This window comes from Sceloporus undulatus, chromosome 1 (genome assembly GCF_019175285.1).
Source record: "Sceloporus undulatus isolate JIND9_A2432 ecotype Alabama chromosome 1, SceUnd_v1.1, whole genome shotgun sequence".
NCBI lineage: Eukaryota > Metazoa > Chordata > Lepidosauria > Squamata > Phrynosomatidae > Sceloporus > Sceloporus undulatus.
The window spans coordinates 145,993,457-146,020,642 of NC_056522.1; the positions used below are offsets into that span (position 1 = coordinate 145,993,457).

The 27,186-nt window shown below is 41.2% G+C and overlaps 1 protein-coding gene across 1 annotated transcript in view; it reads left to right on the forward strand.

Annotated features, from left to right (window-relative positions):
- ASAP2 (ArfGAP with SH3 domain, ankyrin repeat and PH domain 2) overlaps positions 1-27,186 on the forward strand; it is a 119,073-nt gene that overhangs the window by 40,536 nt on the left and 51,351 nt on the right. Inside the window, 7 exon segments of the mRNA XM_042446767.1 lie at positions 3,534-3,608; positions 6,383-6,432; positions 13,683-13,701; positions 13,703-13,813; positions 16,743-16,828; positions 22,868-22,943; positions 24,844-24,930. Of these exon segments, the coding sequence (XP_042302701.1) occupies positions 3,534-3,608; positions 6,383-6,432; positions 13,683-13,701; positions 13,703-13,813; positions 16,743-16,828; positions 22,868-22,943; positions 24,844-24,930 (504 nt within the window).

The following is a 27,186-nucleotide window of genomic DNA, read 5'->3' on the forward strand; positions in this document are numbered from 1 at the left end:
ATGAATGGAGGTTGGTGAGAACAAAAACGGAGTCTCCTTTTTCTATGAACAGAAGTACTTTCTGTTAGTGCAAAACTGCCACTGGATAGAACTTCATGCCCAACCCAGAGAAAGTTAGTTACAAAAATGTTCCACTGAGATCAGTGGAAAAAAGGATGAGTCCTCATTGATTTGTCCTGAGCACAATTCACTTTTTCAGACTGGTGGCTTATAAATAAGTTTGAAGCCTTTGACACTGCTTTAGCTGTCATGGCTTCATGCTATGCAGTCTTGGGATTTGTAATTTGTTGGCATCTGGCATGTGGTCTTCTTCTCTTTCTGCTTCCCTCTACCTTTCCTAGCATTATTGTCTTTTCTAATGAGCCGTGCTTTCTCATGATGTGGCCAAAGTACAACAGCCTCAATTTGATCACCTTGGCTTCCAAGGAGATTTCAGATTTGGTCTGTTCTAGGACCCATTTATTTGTCTTTTTAGTCATCCACAGTATCTTTTGGGGCATGTCAGGGGTGAGAACATTTAAAATATTCACCCCTTTTCACGGTGTTTTTTTTTTTAGCCTAGTATGTGATGCAAAAATCATGACAGAATACTTACTCTGAAATTGGACGAAACAGGCTATGGTGGTGCCCATAGGCATGATTAATCAAGCTATTTGATTTTAAATTCATTCTAATACATAGCCCACCTGCTTACTACAACGGAGAGCATTTGTTTTGTAGAGTTAAGCAAAAATCTAAAGAGGAAGTGTGGCTGTTATTGCTAATATTCATGCTCCAGTTCCTGCAGACAGCTAAAGAAGATCCTGCTTCCAGTAAAACAATGGAGTTACCCAAATATGGTGATTCAGATTTGGCTTAAAGTTGTTCAGAGTCTAGCTCCACTTGCAAATACTTATTCATAGTATGGCTTCCTTCCTTCCTTCCTTCCTTTCCCTACCTACCGTGTTGGAAGCTGTCAGAGGAGGACTGGTTGCCAGAAAGGATAGAAATAGAATTTCCTTTTAAATTTGCAGAAAGCTATTGCAGGACCCATTAGCAAATACAGTCGGCCCTCCTTATATACGGATTTTTTATACACGGATTCAAGCATCCACGGTTTGAAAATGTTCCAAAAAAGTACAAATTGATTTTCCATTTTTTTTATAAGGAACACCATTTTGCTATGTCATTATATTTAATGAGACTTGAGCATACAAGGGGGATCTTGGAACCAAACCCCAGCATATAACAAGGGTCCACTGTATGGTTCTCATCAGGCTGCATATTTGCCTGGAAACATTTTTCTTTTTCTTTTAGAAAGGATTCAGTTTACAGAATTTATTTTAATTTAATGAAACCTGTGGAATTTTTCAAGTTACTGGTTATTAGAGGGCCAAAAAAGGGGTCCCTAAAGGGGTAGCATGACGCTGCCCCTTTGAGCACTGGATCGGGGCCATAGCAACTGCACACTGAGGTCCCGATCTGAATATTTGCCGGTTCAAAAAGAGGTGTCAAAATGCTGCTTCTTTTTGAGCTGGAAAAAGGGTGCACTTTCAGAGAATATTAATAGCATTTCCTCATCATACCATTTCTCATTAAAAAAACAAAACAAAAAATTGTTATATACCTGTTGTTATTTGGGCCAGATGATAATGCCTTTGGCTCAGTGGCCAGACCACCCCATGAGAGAAATAATTGTATAATGCGCAGCTGCTTGGTTTTTCTTATTGAATGGCTGGCTAGAGCAGGGTCTTTTATCTTTGTTCAAGATATATATGGCTTCAAAATATCATTACTAGACGTTGAAATTATTCATTCTTTCCTTAAAACATTTACGTCTCATTCTTCAGCCAAAAAGGCACTCAAAGTGGCTCACAAGATGACATTTCATGGCCTCAAGCTTATAATCTAATATGTCAGACACAAGGGATAAGAGATGTGTGTGCTGGGAGTGGTGGTGGAGAATGAGGTCTATGGTCTATACTCCATATGCATGTGTGTGTGTGTGTGTGTGTGTGTGTGTGCGCACACGCGCATGTGTGTGTATTACTGCTTATAAATTTTAGAGTGAATTTAGCTGGATGGAGCAGTTGAGGCAATTTCCTGCTGTTGATAGTTAAGGGAGGAAAGGCAAGAGGTATTGTCTTCTGCTGTTGCTTGTTTTTCAAATATTTTCACCATGTCTCAGTAGTCAGATGGTAAAATGGCTTCCCACGTTGCTGTACAAGCTAATACAGTAGCTGGACCTCTGAGATAGGTAGGCTTTCAAACCTTCATCCTGTTGCCCACTGGTTGCTCAGTAAAATTGTGACTTGTAGGAGTTGGCCCTTTGTGCAGTTACAGAGAGTGGCTGTCAACAGCAGCTGGACCTGTTTCCTTGGCCACTGTTCTTCTTCCTTTGTTGTCAAAGCAATTCCAGTTGGAAGGTGGAAAGAAGGCCTCTGTATGGCAGATGGGCCAGGAATGATGGAGATATACGTACAGGGTTGGCTTTCTTCTTCCTTTGTGACCATTGCTATCATCACCTGTGGCCTATCTCTGGCCAATACATAGTTTTACAGTAGTACTGAACTGAGGAATAGATGGAAAGGCAAGTTTTAGTCCTCATGCGTTCCAGAGTGGATTGTCATCAAACCCCATTGCTTCCCTTTAGCTTTCAGCCTGGCAACTGAGAAGAGTAGTTGATATGTGAGGGACAGATGAAGGCCTTCAAACTGACAGTCTGTGCTGTCTAATCCTGATGCTGTTTTAATACATCCTCCTGAGAAAAGCTATGCAATAATAGCTCTCACTGAGACAAATGGGACTGGATTTCCTGAAAAGCCTCTTGACATTATTATTGTTCAAAGATTTACAGTTGAGTGATTTGAGCATTCTACATTCAGTAGATTTTCCTATTTGCTATAACCAATTCAATCTTTTAGTCTTAGCAATGTTAGGTCAAAGTCCTTTTAGGAAAATAATCTTTCCAATTAAAATTTCTGGTGGTTCTTTTGAGTTACTTGTACTAAAACAGAGCTAAAGGCATCTTTGTCATCACTGAAAGTGATTCAGTTTTTAAGTCTCTCTTTTGATAGAGTGATCCCTGATTATGTAGGATTTGCCCTTAGTGAAGTCAGAACAGGGGGGAAAATCTTATTGACTACGTAGTGTTATGATGTTCTGACATGCAGTATATGAATGTTACAATATATATGAATGGCTAGGATCACTTAAATAATGAAGGAAATGGCCCTGCAGCAGTCACAAAAAGGAAAAATCAGAGTTTGGGGGGAGAAACTGTCCTTCAATTACAAGATAAAAAGAAGAAATATAATTCACTTCTGTTTCTAAAAGCAGTTTTGTTCTTGTTGAGTAATGTGAACTACGGTTGTAGCCATGAAACAAGTTGCTCCATCTGTTACCTGCACATCACTCTTGTTGTTGTTGTTGTTGTTGTTGTTGTTGTTATGCTTCCAGAGGGTCTTGGGACAGAAAATTGGCTCCAAGACTCACTGAAGCAAAGTAATTGCTAACCTGTATATGTTTTGATAGAATTGAGTTTCTTGTTGCAGATCCAGAACATGAACAATATAATCACTTTCCCACTGGATAGCTTGCTGAAGGGAGATTTAAAAGGAGTGAAAGGGGTAAGTTGAGTGTGTGTATACATACATATACTTAAATGGTTATTTCCCCCTCCACATTACTTTTTGTTAACATGAATGCACTTTACTTTCAGTTTGAAAAAAGCATGTTCTACCATCTGACCTGTTCTTATAGACAGAATATATTTAACAGAATTCATATTTTTAAGCAAGTGTTTGCATATACTACTTAATACAGTGAATCACTCCTTTAAGCCTTTGTCTGGTGGTTTTGAGAGTCCAAGTACATTAGAGCCCTAGCATTTCTTTTTTAAAAAAACGATTATTACTTTGTATTGTGATCATAGCAAGCCAGTGTGGTGTAGTGGTTTGAGTGGAGACCATCTCTGGATACCAGGATTCAGATCTGTGCTTAGTCATGGAAACCCTCTGGGTGACCTAGGGCAAATCACACTCTCTCAGCCTCGGAGGAAGGCAATGGCAAACCGCCTCTGAACAAATTTGCCAAGATAACCCCATGATAGATCTGCCTAAGGGTCACCGTATGTCAGGAATGACATCAAGGCACACAACAACAATAATTGTGATTTGAGCTCTTGCTAATGCAAATGCTTACTTTTGCAAAATCCCTGAAATAGCTGAACTACTGTGTCTTAGGGCCAGAGATGCTTCCAGCTGGCTAGAAAACAATTATGTAGTTTGAAGAATACTACAGTACTAATGATAATGATATAAAAATAGGGGCACCACATTGAAAAGATGTTATCTTCGGGCAAGCAAATTACATCAATGTTTTGCTTAACATGCACAAAGATGCTTGTGCTTGGATAGTCTCTTCTGATCAGAACTCTTGTTCAAGGGGAGATTAAGAGGTGAGACTGGTACACTCTGCTGTGTTCTTCCTCCACCAATTCTTTAAAGTAATGGTATGGTCACATGTAGCCTCCAAGAGTGTTATGCCCAAGCCTTGACTCCCTGAATCTCCTCTTTTCTAGCCCAAAGAAAGCATATATTCTTCCTCCTGGAAGACATCAGAAGATTGAAGAACTACTCCCCTGTGCCCCAGTTCACTTTTAAACATCTCTGGCCATCATTCAAATACTTGAGGGTTGAATTGTATGAGAATTGTATGACTAGACATATCTTGGATTGTGTAAAGTGAGAACTACTGTGGACCCTTGTCATCCACTAGGATTTAGTTCCAGGACCCCCCATGGATACCAGAATCTGTGAATACTTATAATACACAATAATATACCAGTCAAATGGTGTCCCTTATATCAATTGGGAAAATCAAGGTTTGCTTTTTGGAATTTTAAAAATCTTACCAAGCTGTGCATGGTTGAATTCAGGCTGAGGATCGCATGTGGATCACATTTTATAGCGTACTCAAAAGAGCTGGGGGCTGCTTGACCTTCTATATATTGCTAAACTGCAACTCCCATCGACCATAGCCAGCATAGCAGTGTTTAGAAGGGGAGGGAGACTAACAAGGAGGAATTTAATAGAGCACTTTGTGCGAAGGAGGAATATGTGTCTTTTGTGGTTTGTTTTGAAACCTACATGTGTGGGTTTCATAAACCAAAATAAAAGTGTTTGGTTTTTTTTTTAAAGTGAGGGGGTGTTTCCAGAAGGAATTTTCTCAGCTTTACTAGTGAAGAGGTTCTGTGAAGCTATTTCTTTTTACCTCTTTATCAGAAATTAACAAAGAAGGCAAATGCAAAATGACATCTCAACATTTGGTAAAATTCTGTGACTGAGTGAGATTGAATAATGAAAGTGCCAACAGGAAACACTGTGAACTTTGAAAAAGTTCTGTTTCTGGAAATTTCTGCCTAAAAATATTCAGTGAAAGAACAAGTAAGAACAAAAGTTCACATATACTGTGTTCTGAACTTTAAAAGTCCCCCCTCCCAACAATCCTTGGCCTGTGACTCTGTATGACTTTGCTCTTTAGTTTAATGCTTCACAAGCTGACTTGTTTTGTGGGGTTGAATCTGTTCATGTGGGGTAACTTCAGTGTGAACTGAGTGCTTCTTCCATCCAGCGCAACCATGGTAACAAGTTTTGGCATCTGCATACTGAATTTTTGAGTAATCTGGTTCTTGTGGAAGCTTTCTCTGATAGGCCAGTATGAAGTGTGGCTTACTTGCCTTGCATTGTGACTTGAAGAATTAAAAAAACAGGAAGTTTATAAGTTCTGTGGTAGGCTGCCACCCATAATTGGGAGTTTACAAGTTGTACAGAACTGGTCTGTTTCACTCTCATTCCAAACTTGAGAGACCATAATTTGCTAGGCCTAGAGTGATCCAAAGTATCCGAAGCTTGGGCTGGAGTGTATGGAGCTTTGATCCTACAGGAGTGAATGGAAGATATATGTTGGATTTCCAAGTGTGTATACTTCCCTGAAGCACCCATAAAAGCCTAGAAATGAATTGAAGCTAGCATGTGTTTAAAGCAAAGGTGGTCCTCCACTGTTCTTATGCTGCAAGATCCATCAGACTTTGCTAGCATAGCCAATGATCCAGCAACACCTGGATGGGCCACAATTTGCCCACTTTGGGGCTGAAGCCACTCTGCAGAATTGATGCAGTTTGACATTGCTGTAACTGTCATGGTTCCATTTGATGGAATCCTGGGGTTTGTTGTGGTGCCAGAACTCTCTGTCAGAAAACTACAAATCCCAGAATTCCATTTGTGCCTGAATGCAAATATATGTTACCAGCATCTAGTCTGAAAGAGCCGGTGTTTAACATAATCTCAAAGCAAATAGTTACCTATCCATCTATTTATTTATTGCTTTTGCATTCTTTCAGGATCTGAAGAAACCTTTTGATAAAGCATGGAAAGACTATGAAACAAAAGTGTATGTATTTTCTTTCTTTTACACAGCAAATAGATTGTCTTTTTTATCTTTGTAATCTTTTTATCTTTTTAATTTCATTTATCTTTTTAAGCATAATGAATTGTTTTAATACTGTGAATCGTTTAATTGCATGTTAATGCCCGCTTTTTGCATTCTTTTATCTGTATTGTTCTTTTTAAAATTGTAAACTGCCTTCAGACCTAATTTTGGGGGAAAGTCTGGATATGTAATAATAATGATTGATGATGATGACGTTGGTAATGATGTGCCACTGAACATATACATTGCTTCATATGAAAAGAGTATTGTGCATGTGTGTGGCAATTTGATAATGAAAATTCTGTTGTGTTGTTTGCACGATGGTGGCTGTTTCACACACGGAAGCCATCAGTACCAAATACTGAACTATTGTTTTGGAGAGTTAGCGTGGCGTTAGATGGAGAAGGAAATCAGCACAGGACGTGAAACATTGTCAAAGGCACACAGGGATCAGTTTATTCATGCTGTGAACCTTTGCAGTGAAAACTCTGGCACAGAAATTAATGCATTCACCATGTCATATAAAAACAGTTGCAAATGGGTGCTTGTCTTCAAAACACTAACATGTTGTGTTGATTTTTAACAAAATACGTCACATTTCACAGAAATGTAATATGACACAGCCTGTAGCGTAAGATCAGTAAATTGTGCCAAATGACTCAGCTAAAATGACAGGTTTTTTAAAAAGCTATGAAAGGGCTACATATGTTATGATGTGCTTCTGCCACATTCTGTAGCTTTGACAAGTACAGACACAAAAGGGGTTCCATGAGAGTAAGGCTGTAGTATCAGGTGCTCCAGACTGAGTGGTGGAAAGTCCTTCCTGTAGAAGAGGTGTGAGACACTGCAGTTGCTTAGATCCTGAAATGCTGGTGGAGTAGAACAATTCTTTTTAGATGTCTTAACTGCATTAACCTTTTGACATTTATTTAGAACTCATATTTCATAAAATATTTTACTTATGAAACTAAGCGTTCTGTGAAAGATAGCTCACTTGCAACATTTTTTATTACGTCTTTATTAAATTATGTTATCACATACACAATGTTGCATATGCCCCATTCCCTACTCCCCCTTCCCACAAGGCTTGAATGCAACATGAATGAATGCAACACTTGTAACATGAATGGAGAAAGGAACAGAGAAACATTTCTGGTTTTAAATTTATGTTGTAGCACAGTGGTGGAAATAATACAGCCCTCCAGATGTTGGTGGATTGCACCTCCCAGTATTCTTGGCCATTGGCTATGTTGGCAGTAGTTTTGGAAAGCTTTAGTCCATCAACATTTGGAAGGCCTCATGAATCCTGCCCCTGCTGCAGCAGCACAAATTTTCTCAAGATGTAATTGGTTGTTGATTATGTAAAGAGAAGAGGGTAAAGGAAGAGTAGGATGTCACAAAGATGCTAGGAAGCACATACACAACTAGTTGTGGACAAGAGGACTGGAACTTAAAGGTCCCATCCATGTCTACTAGAATGTCGTTATTAGCCTTCCTCCCATTTCTGAGCCTTCTTCATACAGTATTTTACTTATATGTTGAGAAATTCACCAGCTGTTCTCTCTCCCCCCCCCCTTTCAACATAGGAGTTTATCACACAGGAGGCAAAGCACCCAAATCAGACTACATTCATGTATATTCATATTTTAACATTTTATAAAGAAATAACATTGTTTCAATTCGAACAGTTTTATTTAAGTAAATTCAGGCCCCATACAGACAGGCCCAAATAAAGCTGTTTCGGGTCACTTTGGAGGTATGCTATTTAAATGATATATGTGTACTAAGAGTCTGGAAGCCACGCCAAAGCCACAATCCAGTCCTAAGGACTGGAGCGCAGCTTCGGCACACCTTTCGGACTCTTAGTATGCATGCATCATTTAAACAGCATACCTCAAAAGTGACTCGAAGCAGCTTTATTTTGGCCTGTCTGTATGGGGCTTCAAGTATTTGATGCATGTGTAACTTTTACGCACAAAAAAGTTTGAGAAGAGAAAAAGGAAGGATCAGGGCTTCCAAATCTTACTCTCTCCATGAACAACTCTCATGCCCCGCCCCCGGATGTTCCACTCCACAGTTCAAGAACCACTACTTTAAGGGATAAAACCCTTTCCCACATGGCAGTGTTCCCACCAATTTCTGGATCTGTTGTTGTGAATTATTATTTTATTTTTAAATCTGAGTCTTCTGCAGTGTGGCTGCAGTGTATATCTTGTTAAAACAAAGGAAATGGCACTTTCTTCCCTGTAGCAAGGTTGCCTCTCATTTCTATTACTTGGATTGAAATGGTGCTGGTTCTCTAATAGAACAGGTATGACATTAAAGGAAATGCTAGTTCTGGCATGGCCTCAAATTAGTTATGGCAACCAATCTATTAATACGTAATAGTAAAAATGTCTATAGATAACTCTGAGTCTGTGGTTGGAGCTGGCTGATGTGAACGCTTGCTTTGCTTTTGCTCTTTTCCACTCTCCTTTATATGTTTAAATATTAACAGCCTGGCATGCAGAGAAAACATATACAGAATGAACGCTTATGGCAGGAAAGAACAACCTCCTTAGTTGTAGCAGACAGGGTAGACTTGTGCATTCAGTTTGCTCATGTGAGGGCTAAACTTGAGGTAAGGCCATGGGCTTGTATACAGGCTCTGCTGTTGGTGGCCTGTGACCTTTGTCACTACTGTTTGGTTGAGCAAGGAGATCTGAAGTGTGTGTGTGGAGGGGTAGCTTCTGTGTTCACATGCATATAACGCTTGCATTTAGCTGAGAATATTAGTAAAGCAGTGTGCCCAATCATGTGACAGTTTCTATTTGCATTCTGTAAGAATGTGAGTAAAAATGTGAAACGACTCCACATACTGAAGGAAAACTAGATACATGTCCATTCCCTTCTTCACTGTCTCTGACCAAATTATGAGCAGATTGAATTCCTGTCCATGGCTATGCTTAAGCAGTGGGCTGCCTGTGACCTCAGGACCAGAATGCTGGTTGGGCTGTGAAATGTCCAAATCCAATGGAGCATCCCTACCAACTTGGTGTTTACCCTAGACCATGGACATTTCCTACTCTGTTCCCCTTTCAGAGCTGACTGTGGTTAGTGATCTGGGCTGATGTTAAACACATACTAGGTAGCTCTAGCCACATTTGCAGAGCTAATTATAACTCAGGTTACAAGCTGTGCATTGGCGTTATCTGTAGTTACTGAAAATGCAAGTGCAGAGGAAAGTAGCTGGTATTGTAGTGTGTTCTTTAATAAATTGTGTTGTCAGAACTGAAAGTAGTATGACATGGAGAAGAGTGTACTTCTCTTGTTCCTTGTCCTATTAAAATTGTCTGAAGCATCCCAATTGGGGACCTGTTGGGGAGGTGATAGCAAGCAGAATATGTAATTAATCTACCCATGATGTCTGTTCTTATGAAAGCCTATATGAGGTTCCAGGAAAGGAATATGTGTGGTCTACATTCTCCCAAGAAAAATACTTTCTCGGTACTCTTTTCTTGTATGCTGCATGGTTTTGCATAAATCTGAGATTGTAGATATCTGTGGAAATAGCATCAGACATCGAGGTGTGTCTAAGTTGACTGATGGCAAGCAATGCCTTCTCACTCCCATTTTGCATTCTGTGGACAGGTCTGCACTTACCAGTAGCTTTTTATTCTTTGCTGAGACTCTACTTCTAAGCATATTACATTTCTGTATGCAAACTATTTAAGATACAAAATACAATATTTATTTCAGGATATGTGGTTCACTATCTTATTTGGGAATTGTATTTGACAATAATGTTCGGGGACCAATATGCAAATTTAAAATGAAGCCCTTTATCATGCCAATTACCTCCCAGTTACACTCTGTAGGTTTCAGTCTTCCTGCTTTGTGCCCTGATGCCCTGTCACCCATGTTGAAACAGAGGCTGTCCTAAGTGCTGACAGTGACCTTTGGGCAACTGGTTTAGTAAGGCTTGGAGGCCTTTAACGCAGCACAGCTTTCTGCCTTCCACTCACCCTGCCAGTTGGCTCAGGAACAGGAAGGGATGACAGCTGCGCTCTGGATTGTTGTGGGGAGGGAGCAATCTTCATTCAAGGAAAGCAAACCCTGACAGAGAATGCTGTGAAAAGCTGGTAAAACAAAACAGGTTGAAATTTTGGCTTCAATTCTCTTGTTTGTCCCAGCTAGCGTAGACCTCATGAATCAAGGGAAACTTGGTGAATCAACACTTATTCTCAACCAGAGTAAGCCCATTGAATCAACAGAAGTGTTGATTTTCCTCCTCCCCGTGGATTTAGTTGTTTTATTCTAATAATGGATTTAGACCTTAGGATGCACTATATGCATGAGAGTCAGTATGGTGTATTGGTTTCAGTGTTGGACAAAGGGCTTGTCTACACTTGCCCAAACTCAGACTTATCCTGTATCCGGTGTGATGAGTCCTTACAATGCACGCAGCGAATCCACTTCTCCAAACCACTAATTCACTTTAACAGAAAATGCTGTTGGACATGAGGACAGCTGGATTGGGCTGGATCCAAAGTGACCTAGCTGTCCACACATCTGTACACACACTGCCTCATCCCACTGTTCTGAAGTCCTTGGTGCCAGCAGCACTGCAGCCTTGCCACCCAAGAAGCAACCTGTGAGAGCCTTACCATCACCAGTAGTGGACAGGCTAATGCAAGGAACTTGCTTGGTCAGTGAGGCTGCAATGGTAACAACACTAAGAGGGATGGACTGGCAGGTTATCTGGACATGTTTGGCCTGCATGATGTCAAACAGGAGCAGCTCTGGAGCATAATACTCTGGTTTAAAGGCGTTGTTGTGCCCTAGGAAGACCAAGGTCCAAATCCCTACTTGGCCATGGGCAAGTCACAGTCTCTTAGCCTCAGAGGAAGTCAATGGCAAACCCACTCTGACCAAATCTTTAAGAAAAAAACCCTGTGAAAAGTTCACTGTAAGTTGAAAACTACTTGATGACACAGAGCAACAGCATGATAGATTGGTCAGGTTTTAAGGCCTGCATGCATACTTTTGAACCTTAATATGGGATGTGCATTGTCCTCATACTGCTGTGCTGCATAGACTCATTTGTGTCTCGTGGATGGGACATTCAGCCAGGGGTAGCAGGGATGGATGAATCCAAAATGGATTTTACCTCTCCCAGGGACGTAGCCAGGGGGAGGGGGGGTTCTTGGGGTCCGGACTCCCCCCCCATTACAAAAATGAATGGTGCGTGCTGCTGCGCCGCCACACCCAAGCCCCATTATAATGCTGGCACTTAGTCTGGACCCCCCCCCCCCTTCCTAAAATCCTGGCTATGTCCCTGCCTCTCCTCCCACAGCAACTCTGCTGGTGCTGGGCTCTTGTTTTGCACACATAGGGTTCCTGTACAGTTTGGAGCAGCTGCGAGAGGAACAGAATAGAATCTAGAAGGGATTCATATTGGATTCACTGGCCAGCCTGGTGACAGCTACTCAATCTGCATCACTCCAAAGCACAACGGTAGCATGAGATTCTTTTGCCTTCATATGAACCTTGTTCAGATGATGCGTTGTGGAGAACTCCTTGCTTTATGAGATGTTCTTTCAGTGCAGATATTTGAAAGAGTGGGTGGATCTTAGCACTGGATTTCTGTTCAAGTGTTCAGTCACAGCTGTAGGAAGATTATGTGCAGACATGCCCTGTGATCTGAGTGACAACATTCTGTTATTTTTTTGTGGTTGTTGTCTTCTGTTAACAAAGTAAGAAGGAGTTACCTCTCTCTTTTAAGAGAGGGAAGGGTAGAAGAAATTTTCCTGGATGGCAATGGCAAACCCTCTCTGAAGAAACTTGCCAAGGATACCCCATGCTAGGGTTGCCATAGCCTTAAGCAGACGGGGCAAAAGGAGTCAGAGGTGCAGGACCGTGGCAACCACATGTGCCCGAACCAGATCTGAGCCGCCGCTGCAGTCCTGAACCAGGTTGCTGAAAAGGAGCTTTTTCCCCCACTCCTTTTTGGCCCAGCTCTTCTGGGTTGAGGCAGCCACGTTTGGGAGATGTGTAGTGTAAAAATCATGCCCCCAGTGGTCCAAAGGCGGCCCTTCAGGCCCATCTGTTTCGGGCCCATAGGTGGAAATGACTTGAAGGCGGCACATAATAAGAACAACAAAATTCATTTTAGTTAGTGCACAGCTTCTAGAGGAAGGCAGAGGCGTGTGAGAGTAATGTTTAGATGACTATAAGTGTCTTATGTTATCCGTCAGGCATCAGTTTTGATCCCTAAAGGTGTGAGTGAAAAGAATCACATGTCTTTACCATTGACTAAAGACTCTCTGTTTCTCCCCTTTAGAAGTATGTCTTCCACAGGCTAGTTTATATAATCACTCATTGGATTATATGTTGTTTTTCACTGTTCCATTTTGGATGCACTGAATGATAAATGAACTTGCCTGAAATTGTCTGAATTGGGTCCAGAGTATCTGAAAGATTTTATCTCCTCCTATTACCCTGGCCATTTTTGAGCTGCCCGAGCTCTGTTTTCAACAGGGATAACACATGATCAATAGATGAAGTAATGGAATATTTCTCATGGTATTATTTGACATGAGCAATCTTCAATTTCTTTTTGTGAACTGTGATATAACGTAGTGAAGAAGTTCTATAATCTAGCATAGGAAAGGAGTATCTTTTCCACTTCCTCGTGAATTAGTCAAGGGGGAATCGGGGGGGGGGGGGGAGGAAATACATTCTTTGTATAACTTGTATATATTTTATTATACTGCTAGCTCATGAACATGAAAGAAAAAGTCCATTAGCAATTCCCTTATTCAGATAATGTATGCCTTGGCTTTCACCCAGTGAATGACTTCATACTATAAAAGGTGTGTGTTTGAAAACCTGTAAGGTGCTGCTGATGTTATAATAGAGCAAGACCACACATGAGGGACAGGTCATACTGTTTTAGCGCTGAAGTCTGGAGCATTGGGTATTTGCCTCCCTCCAAATGCCACCTCTTATCTAGCACATCTGAAAGCAGTTTGGCTTAATTCTAGTTGGAATTGTTTTAGTTTCAGTATTGAGTCCTCTTGATACTTATTAAACTCAGCAGAACTAGTCATCTGAATTGGCTGGTGGATTGTATTTTGAATGACAATGCTTAGCATGATTTTAAATCAGAAAACAAATTGAGGAAGAGATTTAGGATGATAACATAGTTTCATTGGTTCCCTTTCATACAGGACAAAAATAGAAAAAGAGAAAAAAAGAACATGCAAAATTACATGGAATGATCCGCACAGAAATAAGTGGGGCTGAAATAGCGGAAGAGATGGAAAAAGAGCGGAGGTTCTTTCAGTTACAAATGTGCGAGGTAAAAGTGAATGCGTAGCTCATTTAATTCTTTACTAATATACATACAGTACTATTGTATTGTGGTGTGCTGTTTTGGTGAAAGTATTGGTCAAAGGAACTATCTGTTTGTTCCAATTTCAGAAATGAATGTCTTGCCTTTGGTACAATTGTATGATAAATTGGCAGACTGACCATATAGCCTATTACACGCAGATTATAAACAAACAAAGGCAAAGCCTTTATGCAACTATCCCATCCTCAGCTTAAAAGATTGTCTCCCGTGCCCATTCAAGTTACCATCTGCCGCATTATAGTTGAGAGATGAAAATCTCATTTTACTTGGTTAAGTAAGAACGTTTAACAGCTGTTGGGGGGGATATTGCTAATGCCCTGAAGCACTGTAATGAACACGCTGCCTATGTTTTCCCCTCCTCTATAACCATGCAGTGCATTAATTTCAGTTTTTAACTTTATTGTGCCTCACTCCCATTCTTTCTTCACATCTGGGACAACAGTTTTACCCTTCATTTCTGGACTTCTTTAATCATGGTTTGCTGCGATGTCTGAATCAGGCAAGCTGATGTTAGGTGCTGTGTTTCGAGGTTAGTTTGGTAGGGTACATCATTACAGAAATAGAGGTGACTGCCATAGGCCACAGATGTTGGATAGTGAGAGCAGCATCAATATCAGCCACAACCTTCCAGCTGTTCCTTCTCTGCTTCTGAATGGATTTCCTCTGTTTGAGGACAGAGCTATATCTGCTACTCCATCTGTCCTCCTAAGCCCCTGAACTAGCCTACTGCCTTAGGAGAGGTGATAAATGCTCCCTTCTATTCAGTGTTGAAGTAAGATTTAACCTTCAGTGTAGTTAGCTTCTGTAAGTGGAATGGGGAAAGTCAATCATCTAATAGTTTGCTTCAGGTGACAAAATCTCTTGGACCATCCCTGGATATAGAGCTCACACCCATCATCCATAGTTTTTTAGTTTGGTTGTCAAAATCAACTGTAGTTAGAGGAATCCAGAAATGGAAGTGGGAATTGGCATACCAAAAAGGAAGAGATTACTCATGAGCCTGCAGCAATTCCAGAACCATCAGGACAGCTTTCATGAACCACACACCCTCCAGATGTTTTGGGTTGCAACTATTAGCCCCAGCTATTATGGCTAATGGGAAGGAATGATGGGGTGTTGCAGTCCAAAATGTCTGGAGGGTACCAGGTCAAAGAGTGCTGCTCCAGAACTCCACAACAATAATCTGAACTGAGCCATTGAGACAGGACATTTTAAGATCTGACAAAGGCCCTATACAGACCAGCACTTTGGGCCGGCCTGGGGGCAGACTTGGGGCATCACGTCCAGATGACGCATGCCCTGACTCTGCCACCAGGGCACTGTGCACCACTCCATACAGCATGCAGCAACACGACACTCCCCCGGCACTGTGTCCATAAGTTGCAGTGCTGAAAGAGTGCCATATAGCCACGCCCCCATGGCAATTGTGCCCTTTCAGGGGTGCAAAAAGGTGCCGCTTTTTGCAGCTCCTTTTTGTGCCCTTGAAAGGCCAGTTTGGGGCATGCAGTGTGAGGTTGCCGCAGCCCCGATCTAGCTAGGAAAAGGGTGGCATCCCGCTGCCCCTTTGGGGCAGTCTGTTAACCCCCCCAATGTAAACTTTTTCTGCTTACTTGCCTGTGCATGACCAAGTTAATATTAGGCCCATACAGACAGGCCAAAATAAAGCTGCTTCAGGTCATGTTGGAGGTATGCTGTTTAAATGATGCATGTGTCTTAAGAGTCCAGAAGCCGTGCCAAAGCTATGGTCCAGTCCTAAGGGGCCATTGACAGGAATTTAGCGACAGCATCAAGTTAGGAAATTTTAAATGATGCATAATAAAACAATAGATGTATTAGAGTTTTGTGATATGAATCTGTTTACCATCTAATGTGTGGGGTTTGCTTTATTCCAATTCTGTTAGGGTGTCTCATTTTTTTTGACAGTAATAAAAGAATAAACTACTATTCAGTCTTAAACTGTTCTGCAGAGGGATAGTGCCTTGTACAATATGATAGAAAAGAAAGAGAAATAGCTATGGTCGTGGTGTGTGTGCGCGCAAGGGAAGTTTACTGTAAGTCATAGTTAGCATAGATATTTGATAAAATATATTTTAAAAAGCAGCTGCTGTGCAGTTTTATTTATGAGTGAGGATCAACCATGTTAGGTACTCAGGCAATTTTTTGCTTAATTTATGCATAGCTGCTCATGAAGATTTGCTGGCTGAGTCAATTAAACATGTGCCTGCTCTACTTGGGATGTTGTAGATAGTACATTAAGCAAGCTTTGCAGGTCTTGAATCAATATTTTGCTATTTAAACCAAGACTGAACAGCAGCACCAATGGAGCTCCTTGCTTGGTTAAGTTTAAACAATCACATCCATGGTGGGTGAAATACCAACCCTAAATTCATTCAATTGGATGCAAACCTTATGTTCACCTTCTGCTAACAGTTTCCAAATAATTATGGTTAAATCACTGCCTAAATCTTTGCAGTGTCTTTTTATTCAGTGTTGGAAAATATTTCTAGTACTTAAGGAAATTATAGCCAGAAGAAACTCAGGAAATCTCTGTGCTATGTTACATTATGTTTAGAAATGCTCTGCACATTCCAGTGTGTTTTACTATGTAGTAAGGGAGCTGTTATTTAATACAGCATTGAGTGTGCAGAATCAGTCTTTTGGAACATGGCTCGTTGTTTAATTTAGTTATGTTTGATGACTGAAGAAACCTCTTCAGAATATATTCCCCTACGGGCAATTTCACTTCACTTGCTGACACTCCTCAGTCCCTTAGAATTGTATATAAAATCACTTAACTGTCACTAACCCAACAACTTTTATTCTAAAACAACAATTAATATTCTTTTTTTGTGTGTGTACATTATTATCTTAACAGTATCTGTTGAAAGTCAATGAAATCAAGATTAAAAAGGGCGTTGACTTGCTTCAAAACCTCATCAAGTATTTCCACGCACAATGCAAGTACGTTTTATAGCATGGTAAAGTTAGCAGTAATATTTCTTTTTAAATTACATATACAAATCTGTGTTACCCACATGTCCATTTCACTGCTGTTTTTCTATTGGGCTGAATAGTTTAAAAGGTCAGTTATTGTCTTCTTGGTGTATTATTTCAAATGAAATGAAGTGTTAGACTGAGATAATGCAAGGCATTATCATTCATAATTTCCACATGGCCATTTGGCATAATTAGTAATCGTGCTGTGAAAAGGATGAGGTACAGGCTTTTATATTTTGCAGGGTGTGTTTTGTGACAGACATGAGTTCTTTTATCCCCGTTCAGAAAAGAATACAACTGTGGGTTGGAAGTCCTGTCTTCCCACTCATTTTTATGGAAATTTATGGAATTTTGGAATGATTTATAGGAAGGATAGCGGCTGTTCAGTTTTTTAAAAAGCAGTTCTCAATAGTAACTCAAATAGTTACCTTTATAGTTACTTGGGAGAAAATCCAACTACAAGCTACTGGTTTGTAGTACAGAATATATTTTCATCCCATACACCTAGTTTTTATATCTACAGTGCATGGAGTGGCAGCATGAGACGCAGCATGTGTCAGCACCTGAACTGTGTCATATTCTTCCTCTACTATTTAATGAGACCATATATCAATAATTATAAAAAGTAACAAAAGTAACTGCTACACTGCCAGAGGAGTTTAAATGATCCCTTGTGACATTATACTGTATATACACAACTACAAGTCAATCTCATGTATAAATCGTGGGAAGGTTTTGGGGTCAGAGTTATGGATTGTGATATTACCCATGGATAAGTCAAGAGTAAGACTTAGGATCATGTAATAGGATCTAAAGGATGAAGCAAAGGAAAACAATGCCAAAGAACTTACATAAGTGCAGGAGGCATAACTGTGTTCACACTGAAGGATGGATGGATGAAGGAGTAGAGGAGGGTCAGTTCTTCAAGGACAGATAACACTCTTCCGTTTCACCAGGGGATGGTTTCTATTTTTATGAGAGTTAAAGTACAGTACTTACATTGACCTGTGGATAAGTTAACTTAAATTTTTGGGGTCAGTTTTATGACTAAAATTTCTAGACTTATACATGAGTATACAGTCGACCCTTGGTATCTGCAGAGGATCCGTTCTGGATCCCCCTGCGGACGCCAAAATCTGTGGATGCTCATGTCCCATTGACCTCAAAGGATACGCAGCTACACCACCATTGGAGATAGTGGCACTTTGCCACCCTAGCTGCCCAAAGCCTATCTCGCTGCTTCATTGTAGTGGGTGGCAGGCGGCTACCTCCTTCTCCTCTTCCCCACTGCCTCTTTGTCCTCTTCCTTCTCCTCTCCCCACCCCGCCCAGGCTTGCCATACTTTAGGCCTGGTTGCATGTTTGCCCCTTGCTGCCACGCACTTTGTCTAGAGGAAAGAGCAACCGCTGCTCAAAGGGGGGGGGGCAGGGAACAGCTGGGGAGAGAGAGAGAGAGAGAGCAAGTGGGGAAAGGAGGAAGGAGAGTGACCCTACCATCAGTGCACACCTGCCTGCCTCAGCCATGTCTCGCCTAGAGAGAAGGAGAAAAAGAAGAAGCCAGCCACAGAGGGAAGAAGGGCCAAGGAGCCAAAGCCCCGCCATGGCATGCCGAACCACCCTTTGTTCTTGCTGTTGTTGTTGGGCACCTTCAAGTCCTTCTCAACTTACAGTGACCCTAAGGCAGTGAACCCATCACATGCTTTTCTTGGCAAGGTGTGTTTAGAGAGGGTTTCCATTGCCTTTCTCTGAGGCTGGGAGAGTGTGACTTGCCTAAGGTCTCACCCAGTGTGTTTACATAGCCGAGCCAGAATTTGAATCCTACTCTCCAGTGTCATAGTCCAACACTCAAAAGTACTCTTGACAGACCCTACATCTCTCTCTCTCTCTCTCTCCCCTTACCCTCTCCATTGAGGCGCCCTTTATCCCAAGTCCCCGTCACGGCAGGTTCCTGATTCCCTCCTCTTCAGTCCATTCTTTCTCCCCTCCACCTGTTTTCCCTCCACACTACGGCCAAAGAAGGATTTTATTTCAAATGAAACAAGGGGCAGGTCTCACCCCCTAGTTTCTTTTTAGTTTGCTTTATATTGTACTTTCTCTCTCTCTCTCTCTCTTCTGGCAAGGTTGCGGGAGCTCCCTCCTACTTCTCGTAGTCCTCTGCCCCCTACCCCCCCCCCAGGCTTGCCGTCCATGGATGCTGTAATCCATAGATGGCAAGTTGGCGGATACGGAGGGCCCACTGTATACAGTAGTTGTAGTGCCTTCATGTTTGGGGAAAGGAATTAATTCCATCTAACATTTTATTGTTAATTAGTGGCTTCCAAGCTGTGGGGTGAGAGGACAGAAGTTGATTGCTCAAAGCAATCTCTGTTTTGAGTACTTCAGGAGACACAGATGCTTAAAAAAATAAAATCCAAAAACAGCTCCCTCAGTGCTTTCTGCACACAAAAGTGGTATGGTAGAGCTAGGAATCTCTTCTGAGTGCTAAGGAGTGTTTTGGTTCCTGGTTGTCTGTGCTGTTGCAAACATGATCTATCAAGGCTTGCAACTTTTCTTTATAAGTGAAAGCTGAGATTACCAAGGAACGTATGTTTTGTATAAAGGAGGGATGAGGAATTGCAGTAGGGACCCTCTAGAGAAGGGGGAGTCTACTGTGGGAGGCTAGGGAACTGCATTAGATGCTGAGATGAATTTGAAGGACTGGAGCCCCTGCAAAAAATACCCACCCACCCCCGAATAACCCTAAGCACTGCCTATGGGGTCATATGATTGTAGTTACCTCTGGGCCATTGTAGGCTCAGGAGAGGATTTTTGAACAGCAGGAAGAATCTAAAATCACTTTCTGTTCACTTTCTGGTTTTTTTTAAATAGTCCTCTCCCAGACTAAAATGGCCTGGGCAGGGAATGTAACAAAAATGCTCCCACTCCCTCAAAGGCATCTCTCGGGGACACAAAAAAATGTACCTTCTCTATCCCTGTCTAGAGGCAACAGCGAGTGTCAAAATGTGTAAAAATACAAAAACAGAAGTAGCAGGAAGTTCACTTTTGATTTTAGAAAACAGGTTTCTTTGGCACAGTACAGACCGGTGCCATAGCACGTACTGAAGATGTGCTAGGGTTGCCTCGGGGCATCTCTTACAGATGGATCGCAACCCTAGTACGTCTTCCGTACATCAAAATTGTGGCACCCTGTAGACATGGGCGCTGCCATTTTGACATGGGCATGGCGCAGCGTGGATGTGATGTCTTCACGCCGCGTCAGGCTGCTTGTGGCAGCCTAACAGCAACGCCAGGAGGAGCTCCGAAACGGAACTCTTTCTTGGGGAGCGCCTCGTTCCTGCAGCCACCAAATGGCTGCGGGAATGAAGCCGGGGGAAAGGGGCCCCTTTCTCTCCTGGCAGTGGCTCCCCAGGGTGTCCTGGGGCATGAAGCCCCAAGGACACCCCTTTCTGGAACCAGGAAGAAGCGGCAAAATGCCGCTTCTCCCTGGTCCCGAAAAGCGCCGGATTGGGGCCTTTGGGCTGCCGCTGTGGCTACCCTGGCCCCAATACGTGGCACAAAGGGGCGGTCTGTATCCCGCCTTTGTTTCTTTAATTTTAAACTATTGGGCAGTAGGGGGTTCAACCTGTTGAAAACTGTCACTGCTGGGGGCTTCCAGAAAAGGCAGTACAACCTTTGGACCACATTCTGCCCATCCCGATGTAAAGTATCTGTCTCCCATACAGGGCCAAGATCTGTAAATATCATTCTAGAGACAGATGTGCTGGCTGATATCTTTGTGCTTTGTGTTTTGATGCTCCTGTGGCAAGTCTGTGCATGCAATATAATACAACTTGACTACTCAAGAACACCACAGGGGCATCTTTGTGCACATGAAGCTATGACATAAATAAGGGATCTTCTTTTAATTTACTCTCAGAGGGACTGTCATTTGGAGCTGGCCCCACCGCAAATTGTGCATAAATGTGAGAGCTCTTGACTGTATGGAGAACTGCTGCATCAGTGCTGCTCTGTGTTCAAGCTGAAGCACTGATTGTTTCAATTCCCTTTGATTTCCTTTGCTTCCTACAATGTGGAGTGCATATGGCATCAGCCAGACCTTGGTATTCTTACTGAGAAACAGCCTTGAATCAGTAGTGACTTTCATGTGAATGAACCCAGAAAAACCGAGTTTACAGTAAAATATGGTGCTTGAAGTTCATTCTTGTTTGTCTGAGATTGTGAGAAGGAAGGAGGTGCACATTCTGTATGACCATGACCCAAGATATAGACCATGGATCATTAAATACTTTTCCAAAAATTGTAATCATATATACAGATTTCTTCATACCTTTGATTGCTGCAGCTTTTTCTGGCAGCTTTGCTTTGTCGGGTGGGGGGCTGCAGTAGTGAAAATGCCAAAGAAACCATTCCTTTATCCAAGCCTTAAATGACTACTTTGGATCTCAGCCAACAACTTCATAACGATGTCATGAACTATATATTTTATTTCATGTAGGACTAAATACTCTTCATATTTAAGTTGTACTGCAAACGATACTAGTCAGTTTTGTTCTTCATTCAGCTCTGGGAATTGGTTAGTCTTTCCCTTTCTGATTCTCTTATGCAAATAAAAAGTGAAGGCAGAATAGCTTTAGAACAAATACTGCAACAAAATGGGTTTTAGTCATATCTTTTTGTCAGAATATAGATTCTTAGAGATTTAAAGTTGTAGTTCTCAGAGTTGCACTTCTACTTCTCTTCTGATGTTGAACATTGTTGCCATGAAAATCTTTTAAAATGAACTCACACATGTTAAATCCCAACAGTCACGCTTTTCACAGACCTATTGAACCCAAGACTTTTCCCATTGATTTCATTGGGTATGCTCTTGGTATGACTTGGGTTCTTTTCACACTATGCTGTTTATACCAAGTTACTATGTTCAAAATTCATTTCAGCTGTACTCATGATGATAGCTGATTGTTGATGCTATGTATCACACCCTCACTATGCACTTTAATAGTGTGATATCCGTGGGGGTTTTTTCATCTGCACCAATGCCTTTATCTATCTATGCCCTGTCTTCCTACATACTTTATGAGTGGTTTACTTTCATATATTTTTTTGGGAAAAAGATAAAGCCATAATAACACAATTACAGCATGACATCTTTACAACTTGCTCCTCACTGCCCATATCTTACACTTTAAGTGGTGATATAGGAAGAGAAACAGACCCTGCCACTCCTGCCAGTTTTGATGCACTTTTTCTTGTGAAAAACAAAGTTGTAGATCACACTAGACAGTTGTTTCAGGTTGCCCCATCCAGGAAACCACTTCTCCCATACTGCAAGTAGCTGAATATGGACATTGTGCATTACACACCACCATATTTATGCTTGAACAATGTATCTTCTACTGTGTCCTTTCCCACATTGTAAGGTCTGCAATATGAACAATTTCATTCACACCACACCATTTCTCATTATTATTATTTTTTTTACAAAATTAAGCCTTACTAGTATTATGGCATGATGCCACTGTACTATTACACTGCTATTTTATCAATATATCACACAGTGAAGATAACACTGTTAAGCTTATCACACAGCACTTGCAGGAACATGAACGGAATGACATGGAATGGGGGGAGAATAGGTGTTACCACACAGGAGAATGCTGCCAATGCCATGGGCAAAGGCAGGATTAATTCAACATTCTAACAGTATAAAAGCATTGTGTGATAAGCACTTAAGTCTGGGTTTAGCCTGTAGAATGCAATAAAGAAGATTTTTATGGCAGTTGTCTTCATACCAAGACAGTTAATTCTATATTGTGGAAGTATTTTAGAAGATGTGTTCGTGATAAAGTTTCTTTATAGATTTTGACACTGCAGTGGTGGGTCATCTATGCTGCATGCATCATAGAGCAAAGTTTTTGTGCCATGGATATTCAGAAAGTTCAGATGCTATAAATTAATTTGTACAATTTCCTTTTTATTCTATAAGTTTTTTATTCTCCCAAAGCTTCTTTCAGGATGGTCTGAAAGCAGTCGAAAGTCTCAAACCTTCGATAGAGAAGCTCTCCACAGACCTTCACACTGTGAGTTGCTATATGCCAGTTATATTACCTATTTATTCTACATGTATCTTCCATACAGCCAGGTCTCCAAAGCAGCTCATCAGGTTCATAGAACACACAGTTCCATTAAAACAAAACAAAATTACAGTAACAACAAAAACAAACCTATCCTTAAACTTTTAAAATTGAAACTATAAAAGAAATGGATCATGAGGAAAGACACAAGGGCAGGAAAAGGGGAAAATATTTTTTTTAATCATAAAGTAAACAATACAAAAAAGACAGAAATAAAATTTGGAGAATATTCAGTTCTTCTGAAAATGGAAAAAAAGACCAATAGAAGAGGAAACTCTGAGCTGGTTCAAAACAGATATCTAGTAGTACAGTTGGCCCTCCATTTCCATGGATTCAATCATCCATGGCTTGAAAATACATTTTTGTAAAAATCCAGAAAGCAAAACTTTTTGCCATATTATATAAGGAACACCATTTTACTACCCCATTTTATATAATAGGATTTGAGCATCCACAGATTTTGTTATACCTGAGGCAGATGGGGTCCTGGAACCAAGCCTCAGCTGATACCAAGGGCCCATTGTATTTTCAGTTGCTGGGCTCTTTTTGTTTTGTGCCATTTAACAACTGCACTGCCAGGGCTCCCTGGGTAAAGCCTGCCGCCTGATGCTCTGTTGCTTCTGGTGAGGTCAAAACAGGGCTCCTGTGTAATCAACAAGGAGAAGGTAGAGAAACTTCAACCTTGTTAATCACATGGTGGGGTGCTCTGTTCTGACCTTAGCAGACATAATAGTGACTGCCAGGTTCTCGCTGGGAGCTGCTTGGCCAGTGAGGCTCCAGTGGCAGTGGTGGCAGCAAGAGGGACAGACCAGTGGACTAATGCGGTGCCAGCCCAACTGTGCAGAACAATGGAGTGTCACACCAGACACTGGTGTGCGTGGTCCCGATCTTGGTTTGTCCAGGACCAGTCCAGGGCATAATGCTCCAGACTAGCCCCAGCTTAAGTGGCTGGTGAAAGCATGCTGTCAATTGCAGTAATAACCAGTGGGGAACAGCAATTGGAATTGTCTCATGGAGGGCAGGGAATTGGGAATCTGTTCCAGTCTCTTAAGAAGAACAAAAGGAAGCAAAGAAAAAACTCTTGTAAGACAACAAAAAGACAATACTATGTGTTTTCTGATAAATTGTGAGACTGCCTGTACCTAGGGAAACTGAAAAATTAGACAGAAGAGTCTTTAGGAACTTGGGCTGAAACAGATGACCCCGAAAGTCTGGTTTTTTTTGCCAGCTTGGGGGTGTGGTTCCAGCTTGGGGGCGTGCCCCCAAACCGGATAGAAGCTGTGCTGGCAATTACATGCCAGCCAACTTCTATCTAGCTTGGGGGACATGGCATTTAGGTGCCACTCGCCCTGGAGCTGGCAAAAAGCCCTGGAGCTGGCAAAAAGGTGGCTCTAGAGACAAAGGGGTGGCTTTTTTCTGCTACTATTTGGGGCGGAAGCTGGCTGGATTGGGGCCAATGTTTGACATGGCCTCAATCCAGCCTAAAGAGGGCGGCTCCAAGACGCCCCAAATTGGCTGTCTGTTTCGCCCTCAAATTGACCACCTATTTCACCCCTAATTTACTTATCTTAGAACACAGAAGAGTGCAAAATATTTTCTGTGTAATGTCAAAAATAAAAGTTATGAAAAGGTCTAGAAATTGTTGTTATACTTTGTTTTAAAGTATGCAAACTAATTCTTAAGGATTCTTTTGGATTATTTTTTCTTTTTAGTATGGATTTTTCAGTTTCCCTTGATAAAGAAACCCTAATTTTTTTAAAACTGATTTAAAGAGATAAGCAGTATTACTTTTGCATCTGTCCAAACTATGTGCTGACTCATAAGTTTCATTGTATCTCTACTTTAGATAAAGCAAGTGCAAGATGAAGAAAGAAAGCAGTTAATTCAACTTAGGGATATTTTAAAATCTGCTCTTCAGGTTGATCAGAAAGAGGTGAGCATGTAAGGTGATTTAACATACTTTTCTAATTCTGTTGAAGCATTTATAATTTCACTGACTGCATAAAATGTGTACTCTTGGGCCAGGGAGGGTTCAGTGAGATCATGCTAAAAAATAGATTTCCTGAAAGGCTTGCTTTCTCCCTGCCCTCCTCCTTCCCCACAAAGACTTCTTTGCTTGTTTTTCTCTGAGACATTTTAGTACAGATTCTGCAACTGCAAGCTTTAAAAAATAAATTATTGAGAGAGGGTCAAAATATCAGGTTTTGCATATATGGGATAGCTTTTGGAATGTTTCCCAGATAATGGTCTCTAAGTGAAAAACAGGGTTGTTGTTTTTTTGGTTCAGTGTATCAAATCCATACTGGTTTTTCAAGGACAAATGTTATGTGGTAGCTCCTGTGCCAACCTCGAACAATTAGACAGATGGCAAATACAGACCAACCCCCCCCCCCCATGAACTATTTTAAAACATCTATGCAGTGCATATAAACCATGATGGTGTAACTGGTTCTCATTCTGAGATTGAAAGCACTTCTAACAAAGAAAAAGACCTAATAACCAGGGTTTTTTTTTAATCAGATAAATAAGATTTTGCTAAGCTTTAAAAAACCCCAACAACAGGATTCTATAGCAACGATATAGAATCCTGGGATGTGTAGTTTGTTGTGGCACCAGAGCTCTCTGATAGAGAAGGCTAAATGTCTTACAAAACTACAATTTCCAGAATTCCATAGCATTGGGCCATGGCAGTCAAAGTGATGTCAAACTGAGTTATTTCTGCAGTGTGGATGTAGCCTCAGGCAGTAGTCCATTTTGTTAGTTTTGAAATATCACCCTCAATATGGCAGCTGTGCACTTTTATGTAATAATATGAATAGTAAACTGGATTAAAACAGGGCCCAAACAGACAGGCCAAAATAAAGCTGCTTCAGGCCACTTTGGAGGTATGCTGTTTAAATTACACACACATTTTAAGATGCCAGAAGCTGCACCAAAGCTGTGCTCCAGTTCTTAGGACTGGATCATGGCTTTTCCGTGGCTTCCAGCCTCTTAGAATGCATGCATCATTTAAACAGCATATCTCCAAAGTGACCCGAGGCAGCTTTATTTTGGCCTGTCTGTTCCGGCCCATAGTCACGCTTGGAATAGACCCTTGAAAGGAATTAAATTAGTCAGCCTTAATTCCCCTTTGAATCTGCCATTTCACCTTTGCCTATGCTACTACAACCAGCTAAGGATGTTCATGTGTGGAATCAAACTTCTTTTGTTATATTAATTTCTGGATCAGGAATGGGGACTGTATCTAAATCATTTACACAGCTTTTTGTGGAATGTTTACTTGGATGCCTGTTGAAATACATATCCTAGAATGATGAGGGAAATATGCATTTGGATACCAGTAATCTGGTGAGGTGTAGGGGTGTGAGCATTTGACTTTGACTCTGGAGACCAAAGTTTGAATCCCTGTTCAGCTATGAAAACCCACTGGGTTATCTTAGGCAGATAATACTCTCTCAGCCTCAGAGGCCAGTTTTCTCAGTTGCAGTCCCCAGTCTTTGATGATTTCTGTCCATTGGGAAAGGGAAGGAAATAAATTCCTTCTTTCCGGTTGGATTCTTGCCTTCTTCCTGAGGTCACTTTCCTATGCAGAGAATTCCTTCAGCACTATCTTTTTCCTTATTGTGGTAGCTGATACAGCCTCTTTACAGATAAGAAAACTACTGTGGGGTTGTTAATTTGACTTGAAGCTTTGTTCAGTTGTAGGGTACATTTTCAATCTGTTGTCATTTTCCCCATCACAGTTGTGTATCTCACATCCTGGGTTAGGTTTTAGCATTCTGTCAAGGCCCCTCATTTTCCCTGGTGTTAGCTTTTGACATGCCTACTATGTGCAGTGAGGAAAGAATTGGTGAAGTTTCAAGTGGATTACCTTATGATTAAGCAAAGTTCAAAGGGCTGAATGAATGAGCAAAATCTGGAGAGTTTATTTCATGTTTATAATGGAAATTATAAGCTTCCTACTTATGGTCACTCTGGATGTACTCATGTGGAAGCTGAAGGACTTTCATATAATTAATAAATGGTTCTGGTTTGCCATTGTGGAAAAATCTTTCCATCTGTCATGTTTTTGTGAGTTTTCAATGGCCAAGATCCAGCAATTTGATAGATTTGTCAGCAGGGATGTAGCTTCAACAAAGTGGGAAGAGATGCAGGAATTGCCCTCCAATAAGATTTTTTCCCCTATCAA